The sequence below is a fragment of the Hyaena hyaena genome, unplaced genomic scaffold (genome assembly GCF_003009895.1).
Source record: "Hyaena hyaena isolate Hyena2069 unplaced genomic scaffold, ASM300989v1 scaffold_333, whole genome shotgun sequence".
NCBI lineage: Eukaryota > Metazoa > Chordata > Mammalia > Carnivora > Hyaenidae > Hyaena > Hyaena hyaena.
The window spans coordinates 475,444-489,126 of NW_024080963.1; the positions used below are offsets into that span (position 1 = coordinate 475,444).

General features: G+C 37.4%; 1 protein-coding gene and 1 pseudogene across 3 annotated transcripts in view; both read left to right on the forward strand.

Moving 5' to 3' along the window:
* The window catches only part of MGAT4D (MGAT4 family member D), a 55,765-nt gene that overhangs the window by 14,969 nt on the left and 27,113 nt on the right, over positions 1–13,683 (forward strand). For all 3 annotated transcript variants that reach the window (XM_039249152.1, XM_039249154.1, XM_039249153.1), the window contains 3 exons: positions 3,778–3,936; positions 6,161–6,298; positions 10,986–11,119. In XM_039249152.1, the coding sequence (XP_039105083.1) occupies positions 3,778–3,936; positions 6,161–6,298; positions 10,986–11,119 (431 nt within the window). The remainder of the gene's footprint in view (positions 1–3,777; positions 3,937–6,160; positions 6,299–10,985; positions 11,120–13,683) is intronic.
* On the forward strand, positions 5,917–6,017 carry LOC120243139 (annotated as a pseudogene).

Genomic DNA, 13,683 nt, shown 5'->3' on the forward strand with positions numbered 1-13,683 from the left:
ATCTGAAGCAGGGTCCAGGCTCTGAGCTGTCAGCACAGAGCCCGATGCGGGGCCTGAATCCACAAACTACAAGATCATGACCTAGCCGAAGTCAGACTTAACCAACTGAGCCACCCAGGTGCCCCTAGAATGATCTTTCTAAAACACATGTTGTACCTGATAGTCTTCAGTTGTGTTTCTCAATTGAAATGGTAGCCTGCAGTGTTGTTCCAAGATATATAAAGTCACCTGAAAAAAAAATTGGGAGGAGGGCAGAACATGACTTCATTATCTTTATATTAAAACAAATACATTTTAATTAGATTTATCGTGGTCATCATTTCACAATATATGCAAGTATCAAATCGTTAAAAAATTTTTTAATAGAGTTTATTTTGAGAGAGAATATGTGTGCACGAGAGCAGGGGAGGGACAAAGAGGAGAGAATCCCAATCAGGCTCCACATTGTCACTGCAGAACTGGACGTGGGGGCTCAAACCTGCGAACTGCGAGATCATGACCTGAGCCGGGATCGAGAGTCTGATGTTTGACAGACTGAGCTACCCAGGTGCCCCTGAAAATCACTTAACCCAAAACCAAACCAAAACAAATATGTACTGTAGAATGGGCTGCAAAACTTTGCACACATTTTAAAAGAACTTCACGGACATTTCATGAATGTGGTGGGCTATTTCAGGATATGCCTCCACCCACATCCCTTTTTCTCAAATTTACTGTCATTAGAGGCTTCTTAGAAGAAAGGTTTGAGAAACACAGGTGTATGGGGAAATGTTCAGGTTCTTTATCATAGCTCATCAAAAAGATCAGCAGAACCAGACTCCACTTTTCACCGCCGAATTTCCCCCCATTGTCCTTGAAATACTGAATAGCTACTAGGTGTGTAGAGACCATGTTTTGAATGCCTCCTTGCCTTCCACACACGCTGTTCCAAATAGAACACTTTTCCTTGCTTCCTTGACTGCCTAACTCACATTCCTTCCAGAGTCCCCTCAGGCAGCACATCCTCCAGAATCCTCTGACTTCCCCTGGTCCCCCAACAGCTGTCTGGGCTCCGCCCACTATGCATACATTATCACTACAAGTTAGGGGTTGAAACCTTATTCTACTGTGCTCATATTTTCCTTCATGGGGACATCTTTCATTTCGTTCTCCTAGAAAGGCTGTTTTATTATTTTTTTAATGTTTATTTTTGAGAAACAGAGAGACAGAGTGTGAGCAGGGGAAGGGCAGAGAGAGAAAGAGACACAGAATCTGAAGCAGGCTGAGCTGTCAGCACAGAGCACGATGTGGGGCTCGAACTCACAAACCGCGAGATCATAACCTGAGCCGAAGTCAGCTGCTTAACCTACTGAACCACCCAGGCGCCCCTAGAAAGGCTGTTTTAAAGCGAGTACTTGGGCCTTATCTCAGAAGCTCATTACCTCTCTCAGAAGACAGAGAGAGATTCATCTGAATGGTGAAATTGGTCAGATTTGACTTCTGTAGACCACACTGGCAAGGAGGCTGAATGGCTTCCATAAAAAGGCAACTTGGGCCATCTCTGGGCTCTTTCTCTTACAACATCTCTTATGTGCTCTACGAAAGAAGGGCCAGCTCTCTCTGCTTCTTCCTCCAAAATAGTGAGCACATGTGGCAAGTCATCCCCTTTGCGGGTGTGGCCCCACCATTGTCCAGCTGCTCTTTCGATAATGGGGTGGAGGTAAGTTAACATAGGTAGGGAAGTAGGACATCCCAGTGCACTCTGCAATACACCCGTTGTCAGACAGCCCCAAATAAAACTGACAACCAGTGGTTGGGACTGATGTTATCTATGTGTATTCCTAATAAGTTAAAACCCAAGGAGAAGGAAATTTGTAACATCTGAAATATCACAATGATTTAAATTATCAATTAAGTTAGTTCTATCAGTTAGCCTATAAACTTCCCGAAGGCAAGAACTACCCTATCTTTTTTCATTGCTGTATGTCCCTTGATACAGAATAGTTGGCACGTAAAAGGTGCTTAATTATTTGTCAACTTTTTTCTGATTAAAGAAGCAATGCCACATGATTCTAGAATGAAAGAATTCTGTAAAAATAGGAAATAAAAACTGATCCAACAAACTAAAGATTATATATTAACAACATGTAAACTTGTATACTTACTCTTTTTTACTATCTGGGTGGTTTTTGTTTTTTTTTTTTCCAAAAAGGAAATTATTTTATGCATAGTTTTGTTTTTAAAAAAACAGTTGTGGGGCGCCTGGGTGGCTTAGTCGGTTAAGCGTCCGACTTTCGCTTAGGTCATGATCTCGCGGTTAGTGGGTTCGAGCCCAGCGTCGGGCTCTGTGCTGACTGCCAGCTCAGAGCCTGGAGCCTATTTCAGAGTCTGTATCTCCCTCTCTCTCTGACCCTCCCCTGCTCACGCTGTCTCTCTCTCTCTCCTAGAAATAAATAAAAATATTAAAAAAAAAATAAAAATAAAAAAACAGTTGTTTTTGCAACATTAAATATAATCTTCTTCTATAAGATGACTTTCACAGTTGCATAGTATTGCACTGATAAATGAACAAAAAGTAGCCCATTGATAAATATTTATCGCACATTTGTCGAAGCATTTTTTTCATGTCCTTTGCCATATGGTTTACATGCATTATTGCATTACTTCTTCCCAACTCTGGAGCAAGGAATTTCTTTTAAGTTTATTTATTTTGGAAAGAGTGTGAGCAGGGGAAAAGCGGGGGGGGTGGGGGGTGGGGAGAATCCCAACCAGGTCCTGCACTGTCAGCATAGAGCCCAACTCAGGGCTCGATTCCACAAACTGTGAGATCATGACCTGAGCCAAAATTAAGAATCGGACTCTTAACTAACTGAGCCACCCAGGGGTGGGGCAGGGTTTTTTATATATCCATTTATACATGAAGGAACAGAGGCTAACAAACATTAAATAGCTTGTCCAATGTGAACACAAGTATTAAGTGGCAAAACTGGGATTCAGTTGTATATGATTTAACACCAAAGTCACTATAACTTTTAAAAAGATATTCTGGGGGGCGCCTGGGTGGCTCAGTCGGTTAAACATCAAACTCTTGACTGCAATTCAGTTCATGATCTCATGATTTGTGACATCAAGCCCCAAGTCAAGCTCTGCACCGACAGTGTGGACCCTGCTTGAGATTCATTCTCTTTCCCACTCTCTCTCTGCCCCTCTCCCACTTGTTATCTCTCTCTCTCTCTCTGTCTCTCAAAATAAATAAACTTAAAAAAAATAAAAGAATATTCTGTAATTTATTTAACATATTTCCATTGCTGGGCATTTAGGTTGTTTCTTATTTTCTTAGGATAATAAGCAATGCTGCCTTTATTAAACATCCTTCAAGCCAAACCTGTGTATCTATTTCTGGTCATTTTCTTCAGATAAATTCTTAAAAGTGAATTTTTTGGCTCAGTCGGTTTTTCCCTTTTAATTGTAAGTCTAATATGTGCACAAAATGGAAATTTTGGAAAATATTAAACAGCACAAAGTAATAAAGCAGAAACCATTTATAATCATTCCACCTTCCAGATAGTACTATAACATCTCACTCTTTCTCCAGCCTTTTATGTATATCATATGTACATATTTATATATGAACTATATACATACACACATGCACATGTGAACACACACAGGCACACATAGAGTGTTATATATAGCTACATCAAAGCATATATTTTACTTTTTTGTTATATATTATAGAAAATTGTATACTACTGATATATGTATATATAAACATGTACACATATGCTTTCTTTGCAGGTAATCAATTAATTAACTGTAGAAATCATATTTTGGAATTTAAGGAGAAAATTCTACATCTAAAAAACAAAACTGAAAGAAATCGCCAAGAGCTGATCGATGCTTTGAGAAAAGTCAAGTATGAAATGACACAGAGAAAAAATATGTCCTTGAACTTAGGTTTGTGATGCTTTTGTTTTTGTGTGTGGTGGTTTGTTTGTTGGATTTGTGTTTTGTGTTTGGAAATTTAGATTTTGTGCTTTCTGATTTTAGGACATTTCTCCCCAACCAACAGAACTAAATTAGTGCTTGTTCTTTTATTGTGAGACATATAAAAATCAGGTAAAATATATCAGTGATATGCCTCTTCTCCTCTGTAGCTCAGAAATGGTCTTCCTGTGTTTTCGGTGTGAACTGCACCGCCGTCGTGTTCTGTCCAAAAGACACAGCCACAACCCTGAGCATTACTCTGACCCCTCCCCCGTCCCTCTTGCTTATTTCCATTTCAGTCAGCAAGCAGTCGTGTATATTCATAATCCTATGCACTTCACAAATCTGTCCACATTTCCTGTCACCGTCTCTGCTGCTCCAGTCAGGACACCTTCATGCTTCATCTGAATGACTGCTAACATTTCCATTTTGTTCTCTCTTCAGACTTGTCCCCACCTGTCTATTTCCACTGTAGCCTAAGTGAATGCTCACTGTCCTGTCTGTCATCCTGCAGTGGCTCCCATTTCTCCAGTAAAAAGTCCTGCCTCTGTTTCTACTTTTGTGGTCAGGTACTCTCTGCTCTTAATTCTTTGCAACCACTAATCATCAGCTCTCTGTTATAGTTTTCCCTTTTCCAGGATGCCATACAAATGGAATCATATAGTGTGTAATCCTTGGAGACTGACTTCTTTCACTTAGCAAAGATTCACTGAAGTTGTAATGTGACTAACTGTTGCCTCTATTGCTGAGTAGCATTTCATCATATGGATGTAGAGTGAATACAGTCTGTTTATCCTTTGCCAATTGAAAGACATTTGGGTTTCTGTTTTTTTGGTGATTACAAGTGCATGTTGCTATAAGCACTTATATATAGGTTTTTTGTATGAAGAGAATTTTCTTTAGCATATATATACTAAATATATACATATACATATATATATATATATATATATTTCCTGAATATATATCGGATGGATATGTGATTTGGAAATGTTTTTCCCAAACTGTGGCTAATATTTTCCTTCCCCTTCAGAAAGCAAATATTTTTAATTGTGATGAAGTCTAATTTATTAATATTTCTTCTTTTTTATTGTGTTTTTGATATTATCTTTAAGAATTCTACCTACCCCAGGGTCATGAAGATTTTCTTTTATATGTTTATTTTAAATTTTATAGTGTTTTGCTTTACATTTAGGCCTATGAAATCTTTGAGCTGATTTTTACAAATGGTGTGAAGTATAGGTCAAGATTCAATCGTTTTCATCTGAGTGTCCAAGTATTCCAGCACCGTTTGTCAAAAAGGTTGTCCTTTCTGCATTGAATTACCTTTGTACCTTTAAAAAAAATCAACTGACAATATTTATATGAATCTCTATTCTATTCCATCAGTCTGTGTATCTTTTTGTAATGTAATACCATGCTGTCTTTTTTTTATAAAGTCTTATTTATTTATTTTGAGAAAAAGAGAGAGAAAGCAGGCAGGGGAGGGGCAGCAATAGAGGCAGAAAGAGAATCCTAAGCAGGCTCTGCATTGTCAGTGCAGAACCTGATGCAGAGCTCAATCTCACAAACCGTGATATCATGACCTGAGCCTAAATCAAAAGTTGGATGCTAAACTGACTGAGTCACCCAGGCACTCCAATATCATGCTGTCTTGAGTACTGTATTTTGTATTATGAATTAAATTAGATAATGTGAGACTTTTAATTTTGTTCTTTCTCAAGTTTGTAGAGGTATATTCAAATGAATGGTACAAGGGAGTAACTAAATGTTTAGCTACAAAACAGTTATAGAGATACAAACTTCAATGGATATTAATCTGAATAGCAGATCAAATCAATTATAGCATGTTTCAGTTATACTTCATTTGGAACCGACAGTTCTGTTAGTCTCTGGTTGTGTAGCTCAGAGTGCTAGACTTAAATATTACTTTTTAAATAAATATGAATCATCACTTCTAGGCCTTTTGGCTAAGATCAAGTATAGTATATGTTCTTATCAGTTTAAATAAATAGGGATCAATAATATTTGAACTATATATTATAGCCAAATGATTTTAATAATTCATATTCAACTGTATTTCTCTTATATATTGAATATTCATTAATCTGATCATTACATTATGAGAAATTATGCCAAAGAGAAAAATCTCTGTAGTCATGAACTTAGAAACCCTATCTTTTCTCTCTTTCAGTTGAGAAGAAAATTAATACATTGGGTAAGAATGAAACAGTGTCTAATACATTTGAAGTCATAAAGTTCTTTTTTCCTCATCTAAGGAAAGTTGGCAGAATTTATCCTGATGTAATCATTGGCAAAGAGAAAACAGGTGGTAAGCAAACTTAGATTTAGAAAATCATCAAATATATGTATTTTGATCTTGGAGGACATGCTTTTAAGTTTTTTTAAACACTTCTTCTTATTATTATTATGCATGCTTTTACATTTTAAAATGTAATCCATTGATATAATACTCTGATATATAGATCACCAGCCAATGTGGCATTAATTTGGACTGCCAGAAATCAGTACGTACATTATCTGGCAGAAAAAACAAGTTCAATAGACATTTGGAGACTTGAATTCAAATTCGATTTTAATACAGATGTTTTGAAAACAAGTCATTATAAGTCACATACACATGAGACTTATATGAAGCATCTGACAACCCTTGTCTCCTTTGGTTTTGATAAATGCATTCTTATTTGGTTATCTTCCTCTTTCCCCACCTTTCTGGGGACCAAGGGCAGCAAAAGCTTTATGGAAGAGGTAATGTTTGAGCTAAGCTTGAAATAATGAATTTAAGCTCAGCAGATATTAAAGAAGAGAAAAAACATTTAAGGTAGAAGCAGAGATATTAGGGCAAGTCTCAGAGTGCTTGCCATTCTCACAAACCTCAATCATTCCAATGAGTAAGTTGCTCTAGGCCAGCAGCAACAAACTACAGCCTGTGGACCAAATCTGCTATTTTAAAATAAGATTTTGTTGGACCCTGGTCAGGGTTCATTGTTACTTGTCTATGGCTGTTCTCACACCACAGTGGCAGAGTTGCAACAGTGATGGTATGGCCTGAGAGACAAAAATATTCACTATCTGGTCCTTTACAGAAGAAGCTTACTGATCTCTGATCTCGGTAGTTCCTTGGGAATATGGAGTATTGTTCCACATCACATGCCTCTGCCAAGCCCGTTGGGTTGGAATGGGGATGCCAGATGGCAGTGCTTAACATCTGAATTCTCACTGTGTTCCACATTCTGCATTAGTATGTTTTCTTTCATTTTCTCATTTGACCCTCGCAACCCAATACAGTAGGACCTATGATTATCTCTCTCTTACACCTAAGAAATTTGAGGTTTAAAAATAGGAAGGTACTTCTTGGGGCGCCTGGGTGGCTCAGTTGGTTGAGCGTCCAACTTCAGCTCAGGTCATGATCTCACAGTTCGTGGGTTTGAGCCCCGCGTCGGGCTCTGTGCTGACAGCTCAGAGCCTGGAGCCTGTTTCAGATTCTGTGTCTCCCTCTGTCTCTGCCCCTCCCCCACTCATGCTCTGTTTCTCTCTGTCTCAATAATAAATAAAAAACATTTTAAAAAAAGATAGTGAGGTACTTCTTGAGGTCACACTTGAGTCTTTAACTGTGTCAGATTACCTCTTAGGAGTGTTTCAGTGTGGCATGTAAATGTGTACATATACATGCATGTGTGTGTGTAGACGTATGAGAAAGTGTGTGCTACACAAAAGCTATGGGTAACAGGAGGAGGAGGAGGTGAAAGTCAGAGAACAAAAAGCCATTACATAGAAACCAGAAAATATTAGATACCAAGAATAAGCATAGCCTTGAGTAAACATCAGCAAAGATACACAGAAGCCCATGACACAGAGTGAAAGGCAGGAGGGAGAGAGGTTCGTTATTGGGAAGAATAAGAGAACTCTTTGTATGGGGGTGTGAAGTGTTGAGGTGACCCAGTGAATCCTGAATAATTTTTATTTCCTGATTTCCTACTATGCTGTATACATTGATTCTTCTTTTGAGGCCCCTTTGGTGGATTTTCATAGGTTCTTGGGGGGACTAGCTTGCATCTAAACCTTCATGACCAGAGGTAATCTAAAAGATTTTCTTCCTGGTAACTAATAGATCATAACACATAAGACGTTTGTAAAAGCACTGAAGACTGCAGCAAGGTCTACTGTGGAATCCATCATCAGGCTTATTTATTCTCTATTCTGAGTATATCTCAAATAATTCCTGCTCTCTACCCTCTATAACTATTCTCTTTGAACTTTCATTTCTTGCCCGGTATATTGAAATAGACTTGAAATTTTTCTCATGCCTTTAGTATTACTAAAGTCAGTCCATTCTTCATACCCTCCTCAGAGCTATGTACCCAAATTCATAATATCATGCTCAACTCTGGTTTAAAGTCCTCTAGTAGATCCTCAGTGCATTTAGGATGTTAGCTCCTTGACATGGTATATGCACAATAGACTATATCTCTCAAATCTCAAATTTTGCCACATCTCCTTTCCAGCAACCCCAAACCACTTACAGTCCCCACAGATAGACCAAGTGATTAGCACATGCTAATCACTGCCTGTAATGAACACACCACCTCCTGTCAACGACAACTCACTTGTCATGTAAGTCGTTGTCCAATATCACCTTTCAGCTTAGCTGACAACTTGTGTGTGCAGTCCTCCACATCCTCACAAGACCAGCTTCTATCAGGTACTAAGCCCTGGGGGATAGCGGCGGGCAAGACATGAGCCTTGTCCTTCTAGAGACATGTGAGAAAGCAACTACAGTGACCAGTGCTGTGACCAGTGCTGTGACAAGGGAAATATCAGATGGGGCAGGTAATCCGTACTTGGGGAATTAGGGAAGACTTTCTGGATGAAGTGACATCTAACCTGAGACACGAAGGGTGGAAAGAATTGGAATAGACTGAATAGGGGAAAAACATATGACAGACAGTGGAAATGCAGAGCATGTTCATCCAGGTAGAAGACACAGGAAAGTTCTAATGGCAAGAGGGCCTAGAGGAAAAGTGTGGCATGCATGTACAGTTAGAGCTGGAAGTTACTGACTGTGAGACATGAAGCAGAGGCCAAATAATAAAGGGGCTTGGCCATTCACTTTTTCACCCCCAACATATTGCCGTCATGATGCATTCTAATAACAAAAAGGATGTTAAGTACTATATAAGACACAGTAAGAATATATACCTGCTATACTCAGCCTTGTTCAGAAAGAATGAGTAGAATTGGCACAAGGAGCCTGAAGAAGAATGTTCTAGGCAGAGAAGGAATGGCATATGTGCAAAGACTTGGAAGTGAGAGAGTCCTATTTGGTCAGTTTGCGAAGCTGAAAGATGTTTAGTAAGTAAGACTGATTTGTAGACAGTTGAAACAGAAGAGGTAGGTTGGGACAAGGTCACTAAAGGCCTTGTGAACGTTTGTAAATGTATTCCTTATTCTAAGGCACTGGAAGCCATTTCAGCAATTGCATTTTATTTTTTTATTTTTTTTTGTTATGTTTATTTATTTTTGAGAGAGAGAGGGAGCGAGGGAGACACAGAATCTGAAGCAGGCTCCAGGCTCTGCACTGTCAGCACAGAGCCCGATGTGGGTGTGAGATCATGACCTGAGCTGAAGTTGGATGCTCAACCAAATGAGCCACCCAGGTGCCCTTCCAGCAGTAGCCTTTTAGAGTGGATCCCAAAGTTTGAAACTCGATTCCTGCCTGACACCATGCATAATCCCTGCCTCACACCATCCATAAAAATGAATTCCAGGTGCACTGTAGGCCTATATATAAAAGAAAAACGGTAAACATTCTAGAAGTTATTTAGGGGAATATCTGTATGACCTAATGTTAAACGAAGATTGCTCAGCAGGAACCAAAACACTAACTGTAAAAGAATAGGTGCATAAATTACACGATATTAAGAGTTTTTGTTCACCAAGAGGTAACACATTGAAAAGAGAACCCAGAATAGGAATCAACATTTTTAATACATATAACTGACAAAGCATTCATATTCAGAATCTATAAAGAACATTTATAAAGAGCAATCTATAAAGAGCATAGAGAAACAGGTAAGAACTTAAATAGAGATTTCACAAAAGAATAGCCAAAGACCTATAAACATATGAAAATGTGTTCAAACTCAATAGTAGTCAGGGAAACACTGACTCTCACAGTTCTCACCAAAGTTCAATACGTTTTTGTTACATAAATGCTTCTCAGTTTGTTGTGTACCAGAGCCCTGATTGTTTTGACAGTTTTTTTTTTTTCTTCCCAGTTTTATTATTGCTTTTTAGGGGGAGGATTTTCTGAGTTCCTCACTTAGCCATTCTAGAAGTCCTTATCCCTACCTTAAAGGTGGGAAAATTGAGGCTGGAGAGACTGTGTATCTTGTCCAAGTTTATACAGCCAGGCACTGGTGTTGAGTTTGGGCAGACTTCAGTGATATAATCTGGATATCTATTTAGGATGACATGAAGTCTTTTCTGCCAGTGTTCCAATCAATATTGGGCAATAAAAGTAACTCACGGTCATGGATTCATTACACGAAATCACTTGGAAATTACTTCATACATTCTTTTTACAGATGAAAATATTTCATAGTATTTTACCTGTTTTGGATTCCAGCATCTCCTTAGGAAGAGAGTCAGAGAATCAGTCAGTGTGGGACATTTTGTATCCAGTTAGGTAAAAGCTATAAGAAATAGAGAGTGGTTAGCTTTATTTTTCACTACACTGAACTCTCCAACATAAGAAAATCTTAGAGTCTACTTACTGCATTTACTAAGAATCCTTTGCTAATTGGAATTTGCTCAAGCTGGAAATGAACTTTGTGATAAAAATTAACAGTAGTTTGGATTGTTTTTGTGGTACAGTTTCAGACACTCTTTTTTAACTGTATGACTAACCCAAACATAGTAATTGGCATAGATATTAATGATAAAGTATGTTTTTCTCTGTGGTTCGAAATGGTGATTCCATGCTCCTATGTCTGCAGTCTCTTTTGCGCTGGGCATTTCCACTGTTAGCAGAGGAAATCAAAGTTACCTGAAGCAAACACTGAATTCTGTTGTCTCCAGGATGACCCTCTCAGAGGAGAAGGACTCTGTGGTGATTGTCTCTGTTGCCGATGTACGTATGAAAAATAAGTAACTCTCTAAATACCATTCCTCCATGGTAATCACTGCATCGTTTCAGAAAAGCAATTCATAGATGCCATTTTTGGATAACAGACAATGTATTCAAGACTTGTTTGATACCATGGAGAAAGAATTAAATATGTCAACCGAAAAAGAAAAGATAGTGGTTCCATGCGGAGAAATAAGATTGCGTTGTTAAATATGTACCTAGGAGCCCTGCATACTGTATGGAAATTATATTTACAAACAGAACATCAAAATTGAAGCTATAGTAAAAAAACACTGTGCCCAGCCCACTAAAAAGTTGGTATATGAAACAAGAGGTAATTTGTGTTAAATTAAGTAACGATAACTACCATGAATCTTGAAGGACTCCTTTCTCTATCTGAAGGATTCAGGACCATTTTTATATACATTATTTATAGCCTGCATTACATCTTTGTAAAGTAGGTATATCTCTCCTGATTTTACAGGTGAAAAAACCTGGAGCTTTATAGAAAGTAGGTTACTTGCCTAGTACTTAATACAGCAGATTCAAATCTATGTTTAATAGATTTTCTATCTTGCCTCTAATACCATTTAAGACTATAAAGCATGGCATAAATATTAATATCATAAAACCTTTTTGAGGAAAATTTTGCACTTGTGATAGATTTAAAATGTATACATCCTTTGTCTCAGAAATCTCAATTCTGGGAAGTTATCCTAAAGAGATAATCAGACATGAATTCCAAAATAATAAAAATATGGCAATGTGTGACAGTATCTACAGTACTTGAGAACACAGACTCTGGGTCTAGATTTCTCTATATCCTGTCTTGTGAACTTGAACAAGTTCTTCACTTCTCTGTGCTTCACTTTCTTTCTCTGTAAAATAGTGATGATAATATTACCTATGTGATAGGGTTTTGTCAATTAAATTAGCTACTATATTTAAAGTATTTAGAATGATGCATGGCACATAATAAGTGTTCAATAAGTAATTGTTTCAAGGATTTTCAGTGCACATTTGCTTTTTAAAACCATAATAGTGGAAACCACCAAAAATGTCTACCAATAAGAGACTGGCAAATAATCTGCAGTGCAATTGTAACCATTGAAAAGAGAGTGAATATCTGTATTCACTGACATAAAATTATGTCCCTATCCTATTGGTGAATGAAAAAAAGTTGTAAAGCATCTCATTTGACATAATGTTTTCTATGTAAAATATGATGGAAGGAAGAAGAGGAGTAAAAAAAGATATACAGGCAGACAAAATGTAGAAAGAAAAAAAATGAGCAAATCTTGTAATAATGGTCTCCAAAATATAAATAATGGTTATCTCTGGAGAGTATGATGTATAAGGATCTTTTTATCCTATCTTTTGAATTTTCTATAATAAACATGTCTTTGAATGCAGAAAAAACTCAAAATAAGCAATAGGAGAAATAACAGGAAAATATAAATAAAAATTAAATAGTCATTCTGTCCAAGTTTAATTTCTTAATATTGGAAAAATATACATTATCTCCAAAATGTTTTGTTGCCATTCTGTATATTATATATTATAATCCTTATTTCTTTGCTGCTGACACAATGCATGTATCCCTAAAATGTTTGGGCCAATAATAAAACATTAGGGACAAATTTTAAAATGGAATATAGAATGCTTAAAAAGTGTAACTTTAGTACTCTGTCTAAAATGTAATATGTTTCAAGGTACCTGGTTGGCTCAGTCAGTTAAGCATCTGACCTTTGATCTCAGTTCAGGTCTTGATCTCAGAGTCATGGGTTCAAACCCCTTGTTGGGCTTCATCCTGGACATGGAGCCTACTTAAAAAAAAATAAGTAATGTGTTTCAGTATGTAATAAATAGCTGGTGATTCAATTTATGGCTATCTTAAGAACCTTAAGTACTGTCAAAGAGTTATCTGTATCATGACACATACATATATATTTAATGTTTATTTATTTTGAGATACAGAGAGAGAGAGAGAGGAACAGTACATGCTGGGAAGGGGAGAGGGAGAAAGAGAATCTGAAGCAGGCTCCATGCTCAACAGGGCTTGATCTCAGGCAAAGGATCCTGAGCAGAAATCGAGTCACACTCAACCGACTGAGCCACCCAGGCTTTCCTTATGACAGATATTTTTAAATAAACAATCTGACTATATACATTTCAGAGTACTCAGATTTGACAATACAATTGTCTTCATTCAAACATTTTTCAGAATTTTATATTGAGAGTGCTTGTGGCCCTGAGGCAATATCATGTAAATGCCATCACCTTTGTAAAATAAACAAATAAATAAATAATCTGAGAATAAACTATCAAAAGCTATTTACAAATAAGTCTGTCATCTACTCTAGCACAGCATTTGATGAAGAGTAGGCAAATAAGGTTTGTTAATGGATGAAAATTTGGGAATTAGTCTGAGTAATACTGTCTGGAAAACTGTGGTATAATATTGAAGTACATTTAGTATCATATAGTACTCACAAAATGAAGACATCTTCAAAAAGAGCAGTTCTTAGAGGCACCTGCATGGCTCACTTGGTTAAGTGTCCAACTCT